The sequence below is a fragment of the Bos mutus genome, chromosome 19, assembly GCF_027580195.1.
Source record: "Bos mutus isolate GX-2022 chromosome 19, NWIPB_WYAK_1.1, whole genome shotgun sequence".
Lineage (NCBI taxonomy): Eukaryota > Metazoa > Chordata > Mammalia > Artiodactyla > Bovidae > Bos > Bos mutus.
In genome coordinates, this window is record NC_091635.1 from 30,360,285 (window position 1) to 30,381,190 (window position 20,906).

The 20,906-nt window shown below is 52.7% G+C and overlaps 2 protein-coding genes and 1 long non-coding RNA gene across 10 annotated transcripts; 2 read left to right on the forward strand and 1 right to left on the reverse strand.

The window, feature by feature from the left end:
• The first annotated feature begins 6,295 nt into the window (after positions 1-6,295).
• TMUB2 (transmembrane and ubiquitin like domain containing 2) lies at positions 6,296-10,520 on the forward strand. Of its 4 annotated transcripts, XM_070389926.1 has the most exons (4): positions 6,480-7,083; positions 8,324-8,601; positions 8,713-8,890; positions 9,033-10,520. In XM_070389926.1, exons 1-4 carry the CDS (start codon positions 7,049-7,051, stop codon positions 9,397-9,399), a joined length of 858 nt encoding a protein of 285 aa, XP_070246027.1. In that variant the 5' UTR covers positions 6,480-7,048; the 3' UTR covers positions 9,400-10,520. The 4 variants fall into 4 exon arrangements, with proteins under 4 accessions (XP_005907744.1, XP_014337638.1, XP_070246027.1 ...); XM_005907682.3 differs by lacking the exon at positions 6,480-7,083 and adding an exon at positions 6,296-6,400 and having other exon boundaries at positions 8,324-8,890; XM_014482152.2 differs by lacking the exon at positions 6,480-7,083 and adding an exon at positions 6,329-6,454 and having other exon boundaries at positions 8,324-8,890.
• Positions 10,007-17,918, reverse strand: ATXN7L3 (ataxin 7 like 3). 5 transcript variants are annotated; one of them, XM_070389920.1, is made up of 13 exons: positions 17,760-17,918; positions 16,296-16,406; positions 15,864-15,996; positions 15,489-15,660; positions 15,192-15,289; positions 14,982-15,004; positions 14,615-14,681; positions 14,386-14,471; positions 14,029-14,097; positions 13,713-13,756; positions 13,378-13,449; positions 13,128-13,285; positions 10,007-13,015 (listed from the first exon to the last, which is right to left on the reverse strand). In XM_070389920.1, the coding sequence occupies exons 2-13, from the start codon at positions 16,344-16,346 to the stop codon at positions 12,867-12,869; spliced, it is 1,122 nt and encodes a 373-aa protein (XP_070246021.1). In that variant the 5' UTR covers positions 16,347-16,406; positions 17,760-17,918; the 3' UTR covers positions 10,007-12,866. The 5 variants fall into 5 exon arrangements, with proteins under 5 accessions (XP_070246021.1, XP_070246023.1, XP_070246025.1 ...); XM_070389922.1 differs by having other exon boundaries at positions 14,615-14,660; positions 17,760-17,917; XM_070389924.1 differs by having other exon boundaries at positions 14,386-14,414; positions 17,760-17,916.
• On the forward strand, positions 16,882-20,906 carry LOC138992120 (uncharacterized). The gene is made up of 3 exons (XR_011468009.1): positions 16,882-17,021; positions 17,095-17,189; positions 18,972-20,906. It is a non-coding gene; the product is annotated as an uncharacterized lncRNA (long non-coding RNA).

The following is a 20,906-nucleotide window of genomic DNA, read 5'->3' on the forward strand; positions in this document are numbered from 1 at the left end:
GAGCAGACACCCCTCTGCCTAGCAAATGGGCAAACATGAAACAACTTATCTAGTGGTTAGGGAAGGAGTACTTTCTGATTTTTTTATAAAATGGATTTACTATAAATGTATTCAGTTAAGGCAACATCCAAGATTCACAGATACATTCATCACTCCGTAGCCATCATAATTTGACATAAAGGTATAAAAATACCCAAGTTCAATACTTTAGGGAAAATAAACAGATAAGGATCTAAGACCCATTGAAATGTTAATTTTATTTAATTTTATTTTATTTATTTATTTTTTTTTTTACTGCTCCCCTGTGCACCCCGCCAGGGGGCCGGGCCCCTGTGCACTGAGGGGAGCTGGAGGCGGGGCCTGGCCTCTAGACTGTTGCTCCGGGCCTGAAATGTTAATTTTAAATGATTATTACATATAAGAGGCCAGCTTTAGACAGTGATGTAGTCCCAACTAAGTCTTCATTCTTTCCTTTCTTTTCCCCTCATAATTCCTCCACCATCAAAAACCTAACCCCAGGGCTTTCCTGGTGGTACAGTGATTTAAGAATCTGTCTGCCAATGCAGGGTATATAGGTTCGGTGCCTGCTGTAGGAAGATCCCACATGCCACAGAACAACTAAGCCCAGGCACCACAATCACTGAATCTGGGCTCTAAACCCCACAAGCTGCACACTGGAGCCTGTGCTCTGAAACAAGAGAAGCTACCATAATAACAAGCCCACGTACAGTAATGAAGAGTAGTCCCCGCTCACTGCAAATAGAGAAAGCCTGCATGCAGCAACAAAGCTCCACCACAGCCAAATTATATATATGTATGTGTATATACATATATGTATAATAAATCTTGAAAAACCCTAATCCCAAAAGTCCCTCTTTCAAAAGGTGGCCCTAGTGGTAAAGAACCCGTCTCCCAATGCAGAAGACACAAGATACAAGATGCGGGTTTGATCCCTGGGTCAGGAAGATCCCCTGGAGGAGGCCATGGCAACCTATTCCATATTCTTGCCTGGAGAATCCCATGCACAGAGGAGTCTGCGGGCTACCATTCATAGGGTTGCAAAGAGTCAGAGTGACTTAGCATAGCAGGACTCAGAACACCCTTAACTGCATCCTGTCCTTTGCTGTACACATTCACAAAATGCATCCCTAGCTCTTCCCCCATCTTCTCTGAATTGCATCTATCATTCGCTTAATAAATTTTTATCAAGTATTTGCTGCATGCAGGCACTGGATAGACTTTGGGAATACTGAAATAAAAACAAAACTTAGTTCCTGCCTTCACAGAATTTGGTAAGACAGAAAAATGAAAAATGACAGGTAGCGTGGGGAATGTGGGGAATGCTATATAACACAGGGTGTATATCCCTAATCCTGAATAAATGGATCAGGAATCCGGGGCTGCAGGCAAGACAGATTTCCCACATCCTCTGCAGGGCAAGCCCTAGTTGCTGGCTCAGCCCTTCCTGGCTTCAGAGGCCACTGCTCAGTCATTGATTCCCTTCTCAGATTGCATTTATCTTCACTTCTCCCCTTCTCTGTTCTTTCGTCATGGCTTATAAACATCTTTAGGATTCTCCTATTTCTCTAAACCTCCCCCATCTATTCCCTGTTCCTCTCTAGCCTCTACACTGTTTGGGGGGACAAGAACATTATTAGGGCTCTCCTGACACAACTGAAGCGACTTAGCAGCAGCAGCAGCACACTGTTGATGGGCACGAAAATAGGTACAACCTCTAGAGAACAACGCAGCACCGTATAGCAAAAATCTTAAAAATGTGAACATCCTTTGACCCAGCAATTCTATTTCCAGGAATAAATTCCTATTTCCAGGAATTTATCCTAGGGGAAAAAAAAATCATGGATGTGTACAAATAACCGTCATCAAAGATGTTTATCAAAGTGCAGTTTAAAAACAAAGTAGTGGGCTTTCCTGATGGCTCAGATGGTAAAGAATCAACCTGCAATGCAGGAAACCAGGGTTGGATCCCTGGTTTGGGAAGATCCTCTCAAGAAGGGAATGGCTACCCACTCCAGTATTCTTGCCTGCTGCAACGACTGAAGCCCACGTGCCCTAGAGCCAGTGCCCCACAACAAGAAAAGCGACTGCAATGAGAAGCCCGAGCACTACAAAGAATAGCCCCTGCTTACCCCAACTAAAGAAAAGCCTGCACAGCAAAAAAGACCCAGCCCAAACAAAAATAAAACAACAACAACAAAGTAGTAAACGTCCCTGGCGGTCCAGTGGTTGAGACACTGCTTTTCCAACGCTAGGAGTGTGGGTTCTATCCCTGAGCTAAGATCCTACATGCTATGCCGCATGGCCAAACAAAAACAAAAAGCAGCCAAGTACTGAAAACAATCTGAATGTCTGTCCAAATGAGACAGTGAATTTAAAAATTACAGTGCAGCATGGAAAGTAATACTGTTGAATATCTATTTAAACTATTCTCTGATGCTCTAAAAATATTCATTGACAAGTGTGGAATGCTTCCTTAAATTAATACTTTATTGGAATATAGTTGATTTAACAATGTTGTGTTAGTTTCTGCTGTATAGAAAAGTGAATCAGTTATGGATAACATATATCCAGTCTTTTTTAGATTCTATTCCCATATAGGTTATTACAGAGTATTGAATAGAGTTCCCTGTACTATTCAATAAGTTCTTACTATCTATTTATATATAGTAGTGCATATATGTCAATCCCAACCTGCCAATTTATGCCTTCCCCTTCCCCTTTCTGGTAACTACAAGTTTGTTTTTCCATCTGTGACTGAACTTCTGTTTTGGAAATAAGTTCATTTGTACCATTTCTTTAGATTCCACATATAAGCAATATCATATGATATTTGTTTTTCTGTCTGTGAAATGCTTTATGGTAATACAATATATATAAGTCGCTTTAGTCGTGTCTGACTCTTTGCGACCCTGTGCACCGTAGCCCACCAGTTCTCCTCTGTCCATGGGATTCTCCAGGCATGAATACTGAAGTGGGTTGCCATGACCTTCTTCAGGAGATCTTCCTGACCCAGGGATCAAACCCATGTCTCTCATGTCTCCTGCATTGGCAGATGGGTTCTTTACCACTAGTGCCACCTGGGAAGGCCACATAGAAACAAAGTCATATTCCAATGCAACTTTTTTCTCTGGATATATAGCCGCACACCTATTTTTTCTTTCATAGGATGAAATTATACTCCAGATGCTATTTATGGTAATAGCTAAAGAATAGGAAACCAAATATTGACAATAACATCATATAATATATATATATCGTTTTCTATCTTGAAAGTCGCTCAGTTCAGTTCAGTTCAGTCGCTCAGTCATGTCCGACTCTTTGCAACCCCATGAATCGCAGCACGCCAGGCCTCCCTGTCCATCACCAACTCCCGGAGTTCACTCAGACTCACGTCCATCGAGTCAGTGATGCCATCCAGCCATCTCATCCTCTGTCACCCCCTTCTCCTCCTGCCCCCAATCCCTCCCAGCATCAGGGTCTTTTCCAATGAGTCAACTCCTCGCATGAGGTGGCCAAAGTACTGGAGTTTCAGCTTTAGCATCATTCCTTCCAAAGAAATCCCAGGGCTGATCTCTTTCAGAATGGACTGGTTGGATCTCCTTGCAGTCCAAGGGACTCTCAAGAGTCTTCTCCAACACCACAGTTCAAAAGTCGCTCAGTGGTGTCCAACTCTGTGACACCAGTATTCTCCAGGCCAGAATACTTAAGTGAGTAGCCTTTCCCTTCTCCAGGGGATCTTCCCAACCCAGGAATCAAACCCAGGTCTCCTGCATTGCAGGCAGATTCTTTACCAACTGAGCTATCAAAGAAGCCCTATATATATATTTAGCAAGGAGTGAGTGAGATGGATGATTTTAGCTATACCACTAACTGTATAATTTGGACAGTTATTTGATCTTTCTGAGCCTCGGTTTCCAAATCTGTAAAGTGGATACAATATGATATACTTGATAGGGCTCCTGAGATAATGTATATGAAGTGCTTAGTACAGAGCCTGGCACATAATAAACTCTCAAAACATTAAGTGGTTCAACTCAGTGCTTTTTCATTCCCTCAAATATTTATTGAGAGCCCTTGAACCTGCTATCCTATTTGGAACTTCACTTGGTAAATCTCAGTACTCAGTCTTCAAAATTTTCTTTTTGGCAATGGCATACTGCCTGTGGGATCTTAGTTCCCCAACCAGGGATCGAACCTGGGCCACAGCACTGAAAGCACTGAGTTATGGAGAAATTAAAACAGTACCTCACAATCATAATATTGATCAAAGGAAGTCAGACAGGAGTTTCCCTGGTGGCTCAGTGGTAAATAATTTGCCTGCCAGTGCAGGAAACACAAGTCAGATACCTGATCCAGGAAGATCCCACCTGCCATACAGCAACTAAACCCATGGCCACAACTACTGAGCCTGTGCTCTACAGCCCAGGAGTCACATCTACTTAAGTCCGACCACCCTAAAGCCCATGCTCTGCAAGAAGAGAAGGCACTGCTATAAGAAGCTGGTACAACTCAACTGTCAGGTAGCCCCTGCTCGCCACAACTAGAGAGTAGCCCATGCAGCAGCTAAGACCCAGCACAGCCAAAAAGAAAGAAAGAAAAAAACCCTCAGACAAAATAAGTGCAAAGAGGGACCAAAACTAATACTCGTACATCAATGTTCACAGAAACATTATTTATAATACCCCAAAGGTGGAAACAACACAAATGTCCACTGATAGATGATTGGATTAAAAATGTGATATAAAAAAAAAAATGTGATATATACATACAATGGAATATTGCTCAGCCTTAAAAAGGAATGAAATTTTGATATGTTCAGTCGCTCAGTCGTGTCCAACTCTTTGCGACCCCATGAACCGCAACACACCAGGCCTCCCTGTCCATCACCAACTCCCGGAGTCCACCCAAACCCATGTCCATTGTGTCAGTGATGCCATCCAACCATCTCATCCTCTGTCATCCCCTTCTCCTCCTGCCCTCAATCATTCCCAGCATCAGGGTCTTTTCAAATGAGTCAGCTCTTCGCATCAGGTCTACAACATAGATAATCCTTGAAAACATCCTAAGTGAAATAAACCAGACAAAAAGGATAGATATTGTATAATTCCACTTATATGAGTTACCTAGAATAGGCAAATTCACAGAAGACATAAAGTAGAATAAAGTGGGGAGGAGGAAAAATGGATACAAGAAAATGGACAGTAATGATGGGTACACAACACTGTGAATTAATACCACTGAATTAGACACTTTAAATAGTCAAGAATGTTAAGTTTTATTTATATTTTACCACAATAAAAAAGGCTGAAAAAGAAAAAAAAAAAGCCACACACCAAGAGTACATAGTTTGATTCCACTTGTACAAAATACAAAACCAGAAAACTAATCTATGGTGGTAGAAATCAGAATAGTGACTACTCTTTGGAAGTGAGTGGCTGGAAGAGGACTGAAGGGCCATTCTGTGGTCATTTTCTGTTGCTTGATCTGAGTCCCGGTTCCACCGATGTGTTCAGTTGGTGAAAACTACCGAGCTCTTCGCTTTTGAGTTTGCCCGTCTGTATTATTTATACTTCAATCAATAGTTCACCGGAAAACAACAGCATCTCCTCACCCCGCCACAGAACGTCTTTAGAACAAATTTTAATTGCAAAAATCCTCTTGTAAGCTGAACCATTTCCCCCTTTCTTGGGGCTCCTGCTTTTCCCGTGCCCTAAGCCTGCAAGGAATCTGTGCCTTCTTTGAAATGGTTTCTTGCCTTATTTACCAAGGATCCACACTACCTGGGGCCGCATTCTCGGAGAACCGGACGGTGATTAAATTGTCTGTAATCCCGTCTAGTCCCGAGTTGAACTCTTGGAGGTCAGAAAGACCAGTCTCGGCTGATTCGGCTAACCCAGAGCTCAAAGCGCGTTGCAGACTAGTAATAAATCCAATCAGCCCGGGAGGCTTGGAGCAAGGCCGGAAGAAGAAAGTTGCGAAGAGGAAAAAGACGCTCTGCTCTGCCCAACGGTGCCAGCCTGCTTGTACGTCCAGATGCGAAGCCACACCCCTTCTCCCAAGCACCTCCCCTAATTTCCTCCTGGCCCTGCCCCTCAACCCTTGGCTTCGTAGACCTCGCCCACTAGGCGTGGCTCTGCCCTGGGAGGACCAGGATCCCGCCAACCATGACTCCGCCCCTCCTTCCGCTAAGAAACCTGTCCCTTTTATTTAAAGAATACGTTTACGTCAGCCCGCTATACGTAGATTTTCGTCATCGTTGCAAGGCACGGGGGCGGAACTTCCTGTCTCTGGTTCTAACAGCTTCCGGGAGAAGCCGGAAGAGACCATACCCTGGGTAGAAACGGGGCTAGTCAGCCCCTCCCCCGGCCCCTACGGAAAGGTGAGTCCACAGGCCGTCTTGGCGAAGTCAAAACACTTATTCTGGCCGTTTCAGGTGAGGCCTGCCTTCCTTATCCAGGTGCTGTACCCGTCCAGTCCCCCTTTAATTTCCCATGTTCCTCTGCGTACTCAAGCCCCGCCCCCAGTGTCCCAGCCCCGCCCCGAAGTTTGAGGGGTGTGGATGGTTTGTGACCCCTTCACCCGATTCTACCCCTCGCTGGCTGGGAGAAACGAGTTTTGGGTACAGCAGTAGGAACTAGGCAGCCTTTTGGCTCGAGTGGCCCCACGGACCCCTCTCCAGCGCCGCGGGAATAGGACCGCCCAAACGCGGAGCCTTCGCGTCAGGAAAGGCAGGATCGGAGACCCCTCCTCACCGTGCTATCAGGGTCGCTCACAGGTTGAGGAGAGCAAAGGCCTCTGAGGAGGGAAACCTGGGGTCCTACCCGGTCCCTCTCCTCGAAAGTTCCTTGTGCCTGTGCCAGTGCCAGTCGTTTTTGCCTCTGTTCGCGGCAGTTTCCTTTTCTGTAAATCAGGGTTAATGCCAACCTTCTTACCATCAGGGGTTAGTTGTTGAGTGATAAATAATTGGTACTATTTGTTTACTAAACAATTGCAATGTGCCAGGCACTGTTCTAAGTATTTTGCTTCGATGATTTCCCGTCATCTTCAAAACAACCTTATGAGGTAGGTACTATTTTTAACCCCATTTTACTGATGAGAAAGCTGAGGCTCTAAGAAAATTGAGGTTATAGAGCTAGTAAGAGGCAAGACGAGGGTTATAATTAGTTTTGGGGTTTCTGTTTTTGTTTTCCTGACTCCAGGGCCCACGTACCAAATTAGGAGGTGAAAAAATATTCACATGTTGGTATGTTCCACAAATAATTTTTGAGCAACTGCTATGGGATTATGCTGGGCACTGTGGTACATAGAGAAACACATGTGATGTTTCAGGAGTTTAGTGGAGAGATGGGTAGGTAGATAAGGCACTGTGAGAACAATCAGGTTATGATAATCATCAGACTGGATTTGCCCAAGGACAGCTGTGAAAGCAGGAGATTCTCCAAGGGAAAGAGGTGCTCCAAGGAGCAAACAGAGATCCTTCCTACCTTTCTAAGAAACTGTCAAGAACACATTACAAAAAGGGAGATTGTGATATGGGCTCTGGGAGCCATTTTGGAATATTTTCTGAATCAGTTCCATGCAGGTAGTGGTTTTGTAGTTGTGAGCCTACGGTGACCTAGGAGGGTGGTGTTTCTGGTGTCTGCCCTGTTCTGCTGCCGAAGAATTTCAGAGGAGACACACACAGTGTTTGCTGATGGTCCCTACAGAGGTGTCCCTTTGGGGTGGTCTGATTTTGCTCTTGATAAGTTGATTTTCTTTGGCTCTTGACATCTGGACTTCAATCCATGATTGAATGAGAGTGGGTTCAAATGACACAATCTGGCAAGAGTGGCTCTGCTGTGCCTCCAAAGGAACTCCCAAATAAAATATTCCAGGCTTTTTTGGTTCCCCTGAAGCCACCTTAGAGGCATCCCAGGGGAGCACAGTTGCTTTACCAAAAGAGAGAAATCCTAGAGAAACTCAGGGCTCAAAGCAGCAAATGTTTTTCCCCACCTCCCAGAAAAGCAACAGACAGTAACAGCAGCAGCAACAACAAAACTGTAACGTTTTCTTGGTGATCCATGCTTACTGGGGGGTTGGAATGTGAGAGAGGAAGGGTGTGCAACCTGAAAGCCAGCATTTCACAATAGAGGCAAAGAGTAAATCCTTAGCTATAGATTGGGGGTCCAGAGTTAGGAGGTTTGTGTCTCTTTAGGATACTGAACTGCATTTTCTTTCAGGGCCAGGTCAGTTAGAACCTAAACAAGAAACCTGGTTGCAATCTCTCATGCCCTGCTGATACTGTCCCCCTTTGTTCCTGCAGTGTGGACCCAGTCAGCAGCCAGGCCATGGAGCTCTCTGATGTCACCCTTATTGAGGGTGTGGGTAATGAGGTGACTGTGGTGGCGGGTGTGGTGGTGCTCATTCTAGCCTTGGTCCTAGCTTGGCTCTCTACCTACGTAGCAGACAGCGGTAGCAACCCGCTCCTGGGCACTATTGTGTCAGCTGGCGACACATCCGTCCTTCACCTGGGGCATGTGGACCATCTGGTAGCGGGCCAAGGCACCCCAGAGCCAACTGAACTCCCCCATCCATCAGAGGGTAATGATGAGAAGGCTGAAGAGGCTGGCGAAGGTGGGGGGGACCCCACCGGGGAACCTGGAGCTGGGGGTGGTGTTGAGCCCAGCCTTGAGCATCTGCTTGACATCCAAGGCCTGCCCAAAAGACAAGCGGGCCCAGGAAACAGCAGTCTGGAGGCACCTGTGAGATCGGAGGATAGCACCTGCTTGCCTTCCAGCCCCAGCCTCATCAGTGTGCGGCTCAAATTCCTCAATGACACGGAGGAGCTCGCTGTGGCCAGGCCAGAGGATACTGTGGGTGCTCTGAAGAGGTATGTGGGCTTGGAAGTGTCAAGTGCAGCCCCTATGGGGCCTTAGAAACCCACCCTGCAATTTTCCCCCACCCCCCAGTGCCTTGCCTTTCGGCCTTCTCATTCCTCATCCTCTGTCTTTCCTTCTGTCTCACCCTTACAGTAAATACTTCCCTGGACAGGAGAGCCAGATGAAACTGATCTACCAGGGCCGCCTGCTGCAGGACCCAGCCCGCACACTGCGTTCCCTGAACATTACCGACAACTGTGTGATTCACTGTCACCGCTCACCCCCTGGGTCAGCTGTTGCAGGCCCGTCGAGCTCCCTGGCCCCCTCCTCAGCCACTGAGCCACCCAACCTCGGTGTCAGTGTGGGCAGCCTCATGGTGCCTGTGTTTGTGGTGCTGCTGGGTGTGGTCTGGTACTTCCGTATCAATTACCGCCAGTTCTTCACAGCACCTGCCACAGTCTCCCTGGTGGGGGTCACTGTCTTCTTCAGCTTCCTAGTATTTGGGATGTATGGACGATAAGGACCACAGGGAGAAAATGAAAGGCATGGTTTTCCTCCTTTATGGCCTCCCCCCATTCCTGGCCAGAGCTGGGCCCAAGGGCCTGGGAAGGAGGGGTGGAAAGGATGTGGCGGGTCCTCCTCCATAGGACTCAGGAGGCAGGCATGAGCATTCCCCTCACGTCCATGAGGAGACAGAGAGTCCCTCTGTGCAAGCACAACTCAGGTAGAAACGAGAATGTCATCTTCCTTCACTTCTAAGGTCCTGAAATTCAGAACTGAGCTGGTGGCCCAGCTCAACAGGGAGCCTGGGCTCTGAGGATTCCCTCCCAGCCGTGGCCCTAGCTCCTTCCATTATCCTGCATGTCTGCTCCTCTGCCCCCAGGACTGCCTGCCAGGGCAGCTCAGCATGGCCCCAGCATTTCTGTAGGGAACCTGGAGTCTCTCTCGGTTTCCTAGTGGAACATCCTTCTTTTGAGCCTAAAATCATACAGGCAGGAGTGAAGTTTGTGTCAGCTTCCCCTGTGGGCACCTGGCCGCCTCTACCTTCTCCCTCCACCCCTTAGCGGGAATAGGGTGTTCCCTGTGTTCTGGACAGTTTCCAGTGTTCTCCCTTTTTTCCAAAGCACTTTGCTTATATTCTTTTTTTTTTTTTTTTTTAAATAGTCCTTTATAGAGCTCAGTCAGGAAGGGGACTGGGGCACAAAGCCAAGCCCCCAGCACCAGGAGAGGCCAGGCCACAGCTGCTGCTAACCTAGGCCTAAGGCTGTAAGCAAGAGGCAGTTCTGGCTGCCAGCCAGTGTCCTACCCTGCCCAGCCCCAAGGACAGCTCTGGGTAGGGAGCACTGGGCCCCAGGCCCTTGCCTCTGGGGCTCTTGGATGGAGGGTCAGTATCTGTGACTGAATAAAGTTCCATTCTGTGGCTGTGGTGTCTCCTGTGACATGAAAAGAACGCTGGTTGCTCTGCCCCCAGCAACATGGGAATGAGGGTGGGCAGGCCGGGCTACCAACGGGAGATGCAGTTTATTTACACCAGCAGCCATGGGGGCAGGGGGAATACACAGCGTTTACAAAGTTAGCTACCTGTACAGGATGGATTACATATGCAAAAATAAAAATCTCAAGACCACAGGACAGCGTGAGCCCCACCCCCCTCCCCCAATGACCCCAGCATGCGGTAATGCCAGGCGGGTGGCCCCTGGGCATGCGGGGGGGAGTGATGCATGGAAGGAAAAGCCACCGGCCATGGAAATTAGTACAGAACCCCCCCACACACTCAGACACATGATAGGATACAGGGTGGACGACACCTAGCCGGGGTGGGAAGGATGGGAATTGAAACCCACACAGCCTGCTGTTAAAGGGAAGGGAGTGGAGAGCTCCTAGCCCCTGTTCAACTACATGGTAGGGGGGGCACACTCTCCCCAGAAGGAAGGGGGTTTGCTCCCTCAGGGTCCCTGCTGGACCAAGCCCATCTCTTACCCAGCCTGGGCAGGGGGCTCTGCCCTGAGGGCGGGCCAAGGAACAATGGGGAAGTGGATGTGGACAAACCAGTTCCCAAACTACTTCCCACTTCTCCCTCCTCCAACCAGAAGGGGGAAACGGAGAGGCCAGAGGGGAAAGGGTGTATTAGGGCCTGAGCTGCAACTGCCTCTCAGAAGGGAGAGTGGCCTGCAGCCTTCCTCCCTTCACCTCCAACCCGCTCCCAGGTCTTCATCTGGGAGCAGGCTGGAGGCTGGCTGAGATCCTCCTTGCCCTCTGGCCTCCCCGTGGAGGAAGAAGGCTGTGGAGGGGCGAGAACGGAGGAGCCCAGGCCCCAGGCTTTATTCTAACTCCTGCCAAAATCTGTTTGGCTTTTTAAAAAATAATCATAATTCTTGGGTTAAAAATCAATTTGTAACCAGGCATCAGCCACAATCAGAGCCACCCAGGGCGAGATTGGGGTTCCAGACAGGGTACTGCAGCCCCATCTCTGTTGTTCCCTTAACCCTCTAGGGTCCCTAACCCAGATCAGTCCGATCAGTCCTGGGTACTAACTACCCAAATGTGGGATGGCTCCTCCTGGGAGGAGGGCAGGGGTCACGTCCAGCGAGTGCCAGAGAACATGGTTCAGGGTCAGCTCCATCCCTGGAGCCATCAGTTCTGCTCCCACCCTGGACTGCAGACCTCCAGCTCGGTTCCTGGGAGCGATGGTGCCCGTGTGGAGGTTGAATGATACATCTCTTCAGGATGTAGACCAGGCAGGTGGGCACACTGGCACGACAGTCCCGCAGGGGGGCACTGCCCAGGCATGGCACCCCGCCCCCTCCGGACAGCCCACAATACAGAGACCACTCTCTCTTCCCGCCCCACTCCTAGCAAGGGGGGAGAGGTAAAAGATCAGGATTTTCCTCAGAGCCCCAAACCACAAGTACAGAATAAATAACTTAAAAGCGGCAAAAGGAAGGGAAGACAGGGCAGGCTTTGGAGGCAGGAGCATCGAGAGAGGAACTGAAGCTGGTCAAGGTGAAAGAGGGGGGGTGGCAAGCAGCAGTTGGGAACCTGGGCTGCCCCGGGAGGGCAGTGGGGCAGGGTAGGCAGGAGGAACATGGGGCCACCCCAGGAGGGTGAGGCTGGGCCCCTTCCTGGGGCAGGGAATGAGGTAAGAAAACATTTCAAATAAAGCAGCACCTCACCTTGGGGCCCCACTCCTCGCCAGCCCTGGGTCAGGGAGGAGAGGCAGGGGGGGAGTCATCCTGATACATAGCTCCCTCTTCCTACCCTCCCCGTGCCCGTTCCTTGAAGCTGTAGAGGCTGGAGGCCCTTTCCTGGCACCCAACAACAAAAGGACAGCTCCTGCTGCCAAGGAGGCCCCCGGGGACTGAGGGGAAAGGGCTGCCCCTGTGAGGGGCAGGGAAGGCGGCGCTAGTTCGGGACGCCTACCTCAGCAGACAGCTCACCATGCCTGCCTCCCCCTGGGATGGGGGCATTTGATAGGATTCTGCACACAGACAGGACACGCCCAGCCCTGCCCCTCAGCTCCAAGCACCGGACCCATTCACATTGCTGAGGGCAGCTGGGGGAGGCCCCCTCCAGGCTCAGCTTCCAACCCGTGGCCTCCCGGGTAGCCATGATGCTCCTCGGCAGGGCTTAGTCCAGTTCCTGGGGTGGGGGGGGCGGCAGTGCCCTGGCACAGTGCCCAGGTCAGGCCCCTGGCCTAGCTGGACATCCAGTAACTCACAGAATAAATAGGAAAACCGCCTCCCCGCCAAACTTATGTCCAAGGCATAATATGTCCAGGTCTGAGTCCTGCACGCTGAGGGCTCGCGCTCCATCGCAGAAGACCCTGACACCCCCCAGGGGTGCATAATTGGATCCTCTGCCTGCCTGGCCCACCAAGCTTCCCAAGCCCAAACCCCCAGCAGCCGTCCATTTGCCAGGCTGTGCCGCCTGGGTGGGGGTCGGGAGAGACGGCTCTGCTCAGCCAAAGGCTATCCCCTTGTACCCAAGTCAGTTGATGTCATCATAGATGCTGGGCGTCGGGGGCGCCGGTGGCTTTGGCTTTTTCTTCTTGTTGGAGCCCAGGCCGGAGGCAGTCCCTACCAGGCTCAGATGGGATTTCTTTTTCTTGGTTTTCCGTGACTCGGAACTGTTGGTACCTGAAGAGGAAAGAAGCAAGAGGGTTGAGGGGAGGGTTGTGGCAGGGGAATGCAAGGTCCCCCGCACTCCGCTTCAGGCAGAGAGCCCCTGGGGCCCAGCTATCTCACCTACCTAGACCCCACCCCTGATTCTCACTCGTCTTGGAGGAGCCTGAATCAGAGGGTGAGAGATCAGAGGAGCCGTCCCACTGAAGCCGGCTGATCAGGGCCTGGCTGTCAGTCATGTCGAAGCTGTCATTATCCAGGGAACTCTCGACCTCTGGAAGGACACTGGGGAGGAAGAGGTCAGAGAAGGGCTTCAGGGATGCTAGCCATCACCCTCACCTTCCCCAACCCACCATCCTTCCTGGAGGGTCACTCACGCTGAGGATCCGAGGAAATAAATCCGCACGGTTCTCCGCTGCTCATCTGTATGCTGGGGGCAGCGTAGGGACCTGGCGGGGAGAGAATGATCAGACCCTGACAAGGCAGAGAGGGTCTGAGGAACACAGGTGAAGCCCCTCCCCTCAGCAGAGGCGGGAGGGATGGACAGACCGGGAAGGGATGAATGAAGAGGCCCCAGATTGTGGCCTAAGGCCTACAGGAGGGGAGGGGGAGGGTGGGAGTCCCGTTGCTCAAGTCCAAGGTACTCCCGACCCGTGCCCAGGGTGAGGGCGCCGGAGGGCCCCCTGGCCCCCTTCCTAGGTTCTGAGCTCACCTTGTGCACATCTTCTTGGTGTGTTCAGAAATCACCCCACATTGCTGGAAGAGGAATATAAGCTGAAAGGAGGGACGGGGGAAGCCTGTTCTATAGCCACTAGCCACTCTCTTCTGTACAAATGCTAGACTGTGTGCTCAGAAATGGCCCCCGGGCGTCCATGGCAGACGGTCCCAGACCACACTAGCCAGGAAACCTAATTCAAGAGAGAGACCTAGATGCCCTCACTGCTGTGCACCAGCCTCTTCCAAGGCCTCGACCACTGCCTGTGGCTCTGCCTGCTCCCAAGGGCTTCCCCCCTTCTCTAATCCCTCACCGTGGTGAGCAGGCTGCGCAGCTCCTCCGGCCCCAGGGTCTCGTAGCTGATCCCAGTTGAGTTGTTATACTGGGTGAGAATCAGAGGTACAGGTTAGAGGAGAGACGGCCAAAGAAGGGAGGGTGGGGGTGTGGAGTCAATCCCTCTTACCCCTCCCTCAGCACAAGGCCTTAAGATTGCCCGCAGTTCTCCAAGAGTTCCTTCCACCCCAACTGCACCAGGGTAAGGAATTAGGACCCACAAAGAACATGAAGACCCAAGACCTAAACATGCCATATACTTAGCGTTCTGACCCCCACTTGTCCAAGCCCACCCAACTCACAATGAGGCGAACTGTAAGGGATAGCCCTTACTCACCTTAAAAGGATCCGAATTGCTAAGTTCCCCTGAAGAAGAAAAAAGAAGGGGAAGGGTGTTTGATGCAGAGGTACAGACAGAGAACCCTGAAAATAACCAGAGAGGAAGTGGGGGTGATAGAAGGATCACAGGCCCTCCCTCAATCCCCCTGCCCCTCCACCTCCACCCTCCAGCAACAAGTCCCAGAAGACATAGTTAGAATCACTCCCATTGTTCCAGCCCTACTTACCATTTTTGTGTTTTAAAGACTTGGATCTTCGAGGGGAATTGGGGTTCTGGAATGGGAGATACCATAGCTTTGGGGAAAGGGTAACGATAAGGGGAAGCCGAGAACCCAGGGAAGGAAAAAAGATTTGACAAACATCCTCAAATTCCTACTCTTCCCCACCAGTAAGAGGCCCTTCACCCATACTCCCTCCTCCCACCTTCCCCCCAGGCCCCTGATGCCCTCCTGCCCACCAGACACCCTCGGCCCTGAACCCAGAGAGGTACCCAGTGACCTCAGACTTGAGTCAAGACACCCGAGGACTCCCTGCCCAAAGGGGAGGGTATCTGTCCTTGGCCCAAATCTCCCTCATGCTTGCCCCAGCTCTCACCTTGTCTGATTTTCTCTTCTTGGCTGTGTAGGACAAAAGGGTAAAGGGCAGGGTCACTTTAAGTTCCCAACCTAAGGGCACCTAAAGAAAAGTTACAAAGCTGCACTCTCCTCCCTCGTTCAGGATAACAACTTGTGACTGTTACACACCCAATTCCTGCCTGCCTGCCTCACCCCGATGGCCCTCCCAATTCCCCAGATGCCCAAACACCTTTCTTCTCTGAGCCATAGGACCAGTCGTTGTCATTGATGTCATCATTATCCTCTTGGTCACTCTCTGACTTGTTCATGTTGTTGCTATTGGCAATCCTGCCAAGGGGAGGGAAGAGGAAGGGTCAAGGCTGCCATCTCTCTGCCCCTGACTTCACACATAGAGGGGAGTGTCTGGGGCCAGGCACAACCCACCCTCTACACCCTCCAAACGTCCCAGGGGGTGGTGGGGAACTCCACCACGGGACGGGCTGCAAAAGATGGGCACTGTGGTTCCAGCAGAGGGAGAAGCGCTCACCGGCGGTTGGCGATTCGGCTGCTGTTCCGACCCATTCCTAGGCACTTCTCCAGGTGGGGAGCAAAACGGGAGGCGGCAATGCTGCGGCTGCAATTGGGGCAAACGCACTCCTTGCTCTTCCACTGGTTGAAAACCTGTCCAAAGATGTCCAAACCCGGCTGGTCCACGATCTCTGGGGACAGGAGAGACGCAGCGATCAGGGCAGGCAAGGGACCCTTACCTCTCATTCCCACCCATGGCCCCGTGGCCTCTTCAGAGCCCCTGCCTAAGCTCCCAGGAGCTCCAGGTTCTACCTCTGGTGTGGTTGCTGGAGGAGGACCCTCCAAGCACTCCCAGGACAGGGCTAGGCTGCTCTCCTTCAACCCTGACGCTCACCAAAATCCTTCATGCTCTCAGGGTCCGTGTCGTCCAGGAAGAAATAGCCACACTTGACAGCCCGGTGTACCTCAAAGCAGAATCCCAAACAAGAATCCTCAACCAGGTCCGCGTATATCTCCTGAGCGATGGCCTGGGCCCAGGGGAGAACATCCAGGGTCACGAGAGTCACAGTCCCATGGACTGAGGGCAACTCTCACCAACGAAATCTCCTGCCAATTCGCCCTGGCCAAAAATAAAGCTTCCTTTGCCATTTTTCCCCATCTTGACTTTGAGTTCTTTCTTCTTCCAGATCCTTGGGCCTTCTTAGCTGGCTCTTCCCTTTAAGGAACAAGGCTGACTACCCAAATTCCTCTCTGGTGTGGATTCCAGATATAGCAAAGGAGAGACATCAAGAGAAAGAACTGGAGGCACACGTGGGGGAGCCCTCACCTCTAGTTTGCTGTTATCCAGGCCAGACAAAGACATTTCCTCCATTTTCATTTGTGAACTCTTGTGGAGACGGTGCTCTGACTGCTCATAGCACAGCGGGCGGCAACACGGCTGCACACATTGGGGGGGGATGTTGGTGTGAGTCCAAGGCACCTCCAACGGCTGCCACCTCCCCTCCCCACCTTGCTGCCCAGAGCTTAATGGTGGCATCAGGATCCACCTCTCCCTAAGGCCTCAGTTAAGTCTGGATGGTCCTGCAGGGCCTGAAACCCAGGGCGGCCTAGTCCTTCCCAGGCCTGAACTCAGGCCCTGGACTCTTACTGCCAATCAGAGTCTGGGTCTACAGGAGGCAGCAGCTCACCCCAGGTTCCCAAAACTCAAACCCCTCTTCCATACCCATGGTGCAATGCAGCAGGGGGAGGAGAAGGAACTCTAAGGCCTCAAAGCAAACCCACAGGGTGTGGCAAAGAACTGCACAGACTCCTAAATACACTCCCCCCCCTCCCCAGGCTCTCCTCAGAGTCACCTCTGCTTTCAGCCAGGATGTCCACTTGGGGGGGTACTGCTACCAGAAGTAGCAATGGCCCTAGGACCCTACAACCTTCACCCCACTCTGTCTTCCCTTGAAATAAGCCTGCCACTACAGACGGAGAGCAGAGCCCACAGAAACCTAGAGCTAAAAGGGCATCCTAGCCACCATGAGCAAGAAAGAGGAGATAGAATCCGGTGGGATGGCATGCCAGGAGTGGGCACTCCCCTTACCTGTTCTTCTTTGAGATAACCACCCTCCCTCCCTCAGGACCAGCCCGGAAGTCTCTCCAAGAGCCCCAAAGTCCAGGAATCCCCACCAAAGGATTCAGAAACAGAGCACACAGTCCGGGGCCCCTCTGAACGGTGGGTACGAGTTTAAGGAGCTGCCGGCCTAGAGTGGGGTGGGGACTGACAAATGAGCCGGGGGCACTGGGGAGGGTAGGAGGCCGGGCCTCGGCTCTTCCCCCGTCCCTGCGGCACTGCTGCTGCATCATACCGACTGGGGGGAGGAGAGCCGAGCCGCCGGAGGCCGGCGCCGGTCCGGGACAGACCGACCCCTAGAGAGTGGGCAGAGTGGGACACGTCCCGACCCCTCTTCTTCCCCGCCCGCCGACAGCCCCGGCCGGCCGGGGAGAGGAGTCCGGGAGGGTGTCTCTATTGTCCCGGGGGCTGGGGCCTGGCTCCCTAACAAAGGCCCCGCGCCCCCTCCCCGGCCGGCCCTGCCCCGCCCAGGGGGGACCCAGACAGGGGGAGAGCTGGGGGCCCCGGCCGGGCCGGGAAGCCGGGGGAAGCCGGGCGTTTCCGCGTCGGCCCGGGGGGAGGGGAAGGGGCGCTGACCCAGACCTGGGGGGAGGGGGCCCAAGCCCCGCCTCGGGCCCCGCCCCCCGCCCCCCGCAGGCCCCTCCCCCGTCCCCGTCTCCGTCCCGTACTCACCCCGCCCGGGGGGCCGCGCCGGGGCCCGGCGGCCTCTCAGGGCCGCGTCCTCCGGCGGCGGCGGCGGCGGCGGCTGCTCCGGAGCCCCATGTCCGTCGGTCCGTCCTCGCCTCTCCCCGGGGCCCAGGGCCCGGGGCCGGGGGGTCGGGCCGCCCCCCCGCCTCGCCGCCTCACCGGGCGGCCATGGCCCCTTCCCCTCCCTTCTCGTCCCGTCGCCGCCTCCTCCTCCTCACCTCACCCCGCCCGCGCGCAGTCCGCGCGCCGTCCGCGCGCCCCTCCCCCCGCCCCCCACTCCAGCCCGCCTCTCCCGGGCGGGGGGTGCGGCGCGAGCCCGGAGCGCGCGCGCGTGCCGCGACCGGAGGATGGATGGATGGAGCGAGCGAGAACGCGAGCGTGCGCGCGCGCGCCCCTCTCCCCCTCCCTTCGCGCGGGCGCGAGGCCAAGCGCGAGCGCGCTCCAACCTCCTCCTCTTCCTCCTCCCGCCCCTCCTCAACACCCCGCCCCCGCCCTCCCTTCCTCTTCCTTCTTTCGCTTTCGCGCGCCCAGCGACTGCTCGCGCCTGCTAGAAGGGCCCGAGCGCGTGCATCTGCCCGGCGGCCGCAGCTCGGCAGCATTTGCTCCAGGGGGCGGGGACCGGGCGGGGAGGAGGGGCGCCACGCCGCCGTCCAAAGTACCGGCGGACGGGGACGGGGGCGGGGATATGGGCGGGGCCTTCGGGAGCCACCTCGCCCAATCGCTGTCTCGCCTCGGCCCGGCCGGCCCAATAGGATTTCGGTGGGTGGAGCGGCGTTCAAGGTGAGGTGCGCGGTGCGCTGGGGGCGGAGACGTTGTGCCGTCCCGGCCGGCTCCGGGGCGGGGGCAGCGGGTGGCGTCGAAAGAGAGCGCCGGCTTCCAGCCGCGCCTGGGACGCCTTCCGGCCCAGGGTCCCCCGCCCTTCCCTCCGGGCTCCCGGCTCTTTTCCCCCACAGTGCCACCACCCCGGAGTTTACTTATGTGAAGAAGCCAGAGTTGAAGTGGGACGCAGTTGTCACCTCAGGGCAGAAAACCGAGGGGCCTCGTCCGAGCCTTGGTTCCCCGTGTTTCTGGGCTGGTCTCAGCCCACTCCGGGCCTCAGAACCTACAGACGCCCTAGATGAGGGTCCTCCGTTGAGGGCGGAGGCTGAGCTGTGCCATTCTGAGCGGAGCGCCCTCCCCGCCCTCATCTTAATTTAGATCCCACACCTGCTCGCCTTTCCTGCTTCTGGAACCCACGCTGGACCCCCCACCTCTCCTCTTCGCAGCCTGCCAGGCGGTGGCCAGACCCTTCCTCCGACCCAGTTCTTCTCCCCTGTGTGTACCCATATCCGCGCGCTCTCACAGTCCTTTTCTGGAGCAAAGGGCCTTTCCCAGCCGCCGTAAATGCCTAGACTGGCGCTGCCCTTTCGGTTACTCTGTGTCTGGAGTTCTGGAACAGGTGTATGACAGCCCTCTTCCCGCAGAAGATGAGTTTAAATGAAGAAAGCGTTAAATCATATACTTTGGGACCATCATGGACTCTTCGGCAAGCATTTATTGAGGCCCTAGTCCTAAGTGGTTAAGACCAGGAATCGTCTGAATTCAAATCTGTGGACTTGACAAATGAACTTGAGCAAATGAGCTCTCTGTTGCCTCGGTTTCCTCTCTTGTCACTGAGTATGATGACAGTACTTATTAGGTTGTGGGAATTAACAAGAGAATTGACATGAGAAACTTAGTTCAATGTAAGTGTTTGGTGAATCTTAGCTGTTTTTATGTGTTAATGCAAAGATAAGACACACTTCCTCAAGAAGCTCACCATTTGTGGGGTAGACAGACCTGTAGGAAAGTAATTGCTCAACAGTGTGATAAAAATAAGAGAGCTAGGGACTTCCCTGGCTCTTAACCAGGGGTTAAGACTGTGCTTCCACTGCAGGGGCCACAGGTTTAATCCCTCCCTGGTTGAGGAACTAAGATCAAATACACTGTGTGGCGTGGCCAAAAAAAAAAAGCAAAAACCATAGGGAACAGAGGTGGCTAGGAGCAGGAATCAAATAATGTAAAAGAGTTTCTCAGGAAAGGTTTCTTGCACTGGCTGAAACATAGGAATTGTTGAGGAAGTCGCATGAAGTAAGCAGAACAGACCACACAGGACTAAGGGTGTGCTGAGAAGTTAGTGGGATTTAACCCTACAGGCTGTCAGGAGTCCTCAAGGGGAACTGTTTGACCAGACTTAAGCAGATGCTCTGGAGTGGGGAGTCTGGATAGCTTAAAAGTAGGAGGTTTTTGTCATAGCTTGAGATGTGTGGGGTGAAGGAGAGAGAGAGCCTGAAGACATCATTAACTAAGATGGGGGACTCTGGAAAGGTGATGTGAGGATACAGGAGAATGACGAGTTCTCCTGTTTGAGTTTGAGATTCATTGGGAGTTATACTGTGGGATTAGCTGGTGGAGACTCTCAGAAGGTGTTTGAATTTGAGTCTAGAGCCAAGAGGAGGCCAGTACTTCAAGTGTCTTAGTGTGAATCAGAAATCCTCCACTCCGATGATACTGATCTGTTTCTTTGTCTCAGAATATGTTCAATATAACCTGCCGTAAGGAATTTACATATGCCCAGGAAGCCTTCCTGTCTCCTCCATGTTTACCTAAATCCTTCCTCACTTCTCCACCCAGGCCACCCTCACAACAAACTCCTTTAAAACTGGATTGTACTCTTCATTTGGCACTTGGCCTGAGTGGCTCTGTGGTGGTGACCTCTTTGGGCACGTGCCCGGTCTCCACAGTTAGCACCAGTCAATAAACACTAAGGACTACATTGGTCCAGGCTCTGGGTGAAGCCTTGGGGTTACAGCAGCGAGCCAGAGAGGCACACAGACCTTGTCTTAGTGGAGCTTACTGCCCAGCAAAGCCTGATGTGGAAAAAAGGTTGAATGTGGAGCCATTCAGGCAGCCAAAGAAACAAACGGGTAGAAATCTTTTTGTCAGGACGTCAGGGCAGGCTCCCTAGAGGAAGTGATCTTTCAAGTGGAGCCTTGAATTAACTAGAAAGAGAGGTTAAGAGGAGCATTCTAGGGAACAGTTATGTATATAGGCAGAATGTGTAGAGGCCTGAGAAGAGAGTGTGGTGTGTTTGAGTCTGGGATGGTTTGTGAA

Bases quoted from the DNA above. Each gene is read 5' to 3' on its own strand.
- TMUB2 (XM_005907681.3), top strand. From the start codon at position 7,049: ATGATTTCCCGTCATCTTCAAAACAACCTTATGAG. The intron at 7,084-8,323 runs GTAGGTACTATT...TTGTTCCTGCAG, and splicing joins CTTCAAAACAACCTTATGAG to TGTGGACCCAGTCAGCAGCC. The intron at 8,891-9,032 runs GTATGTGGGCTT...TCACCCTTACAG, and splicing joins ACTGTGGGTGCTCTGAAGAG to TAAATACTTCCCTGGACAGG.
- ATXN7L3 (XM_070389920.1), bottom strand. From the start codon at position 16,346: ATGAAAATGGAGGAAATGTCTTTGTCTGGCCTGGATAACAGCAAACTA. The intron at 13,450-13,712 runs GTGAGCTCAGAA...TCTCCCCGCCAG, and splicing joins ACCAAGAAGATGTGCACAAG to GTCCCTACGCTGCCCCCAGC. The intron at 13,286-13,377 runs GTGAGTGACCCT...CTTCCTCCCCAG, and splicing joins TATTTCCTCGGATCCTCAGC to TGTCCTTCCAGAGGTCGAGA.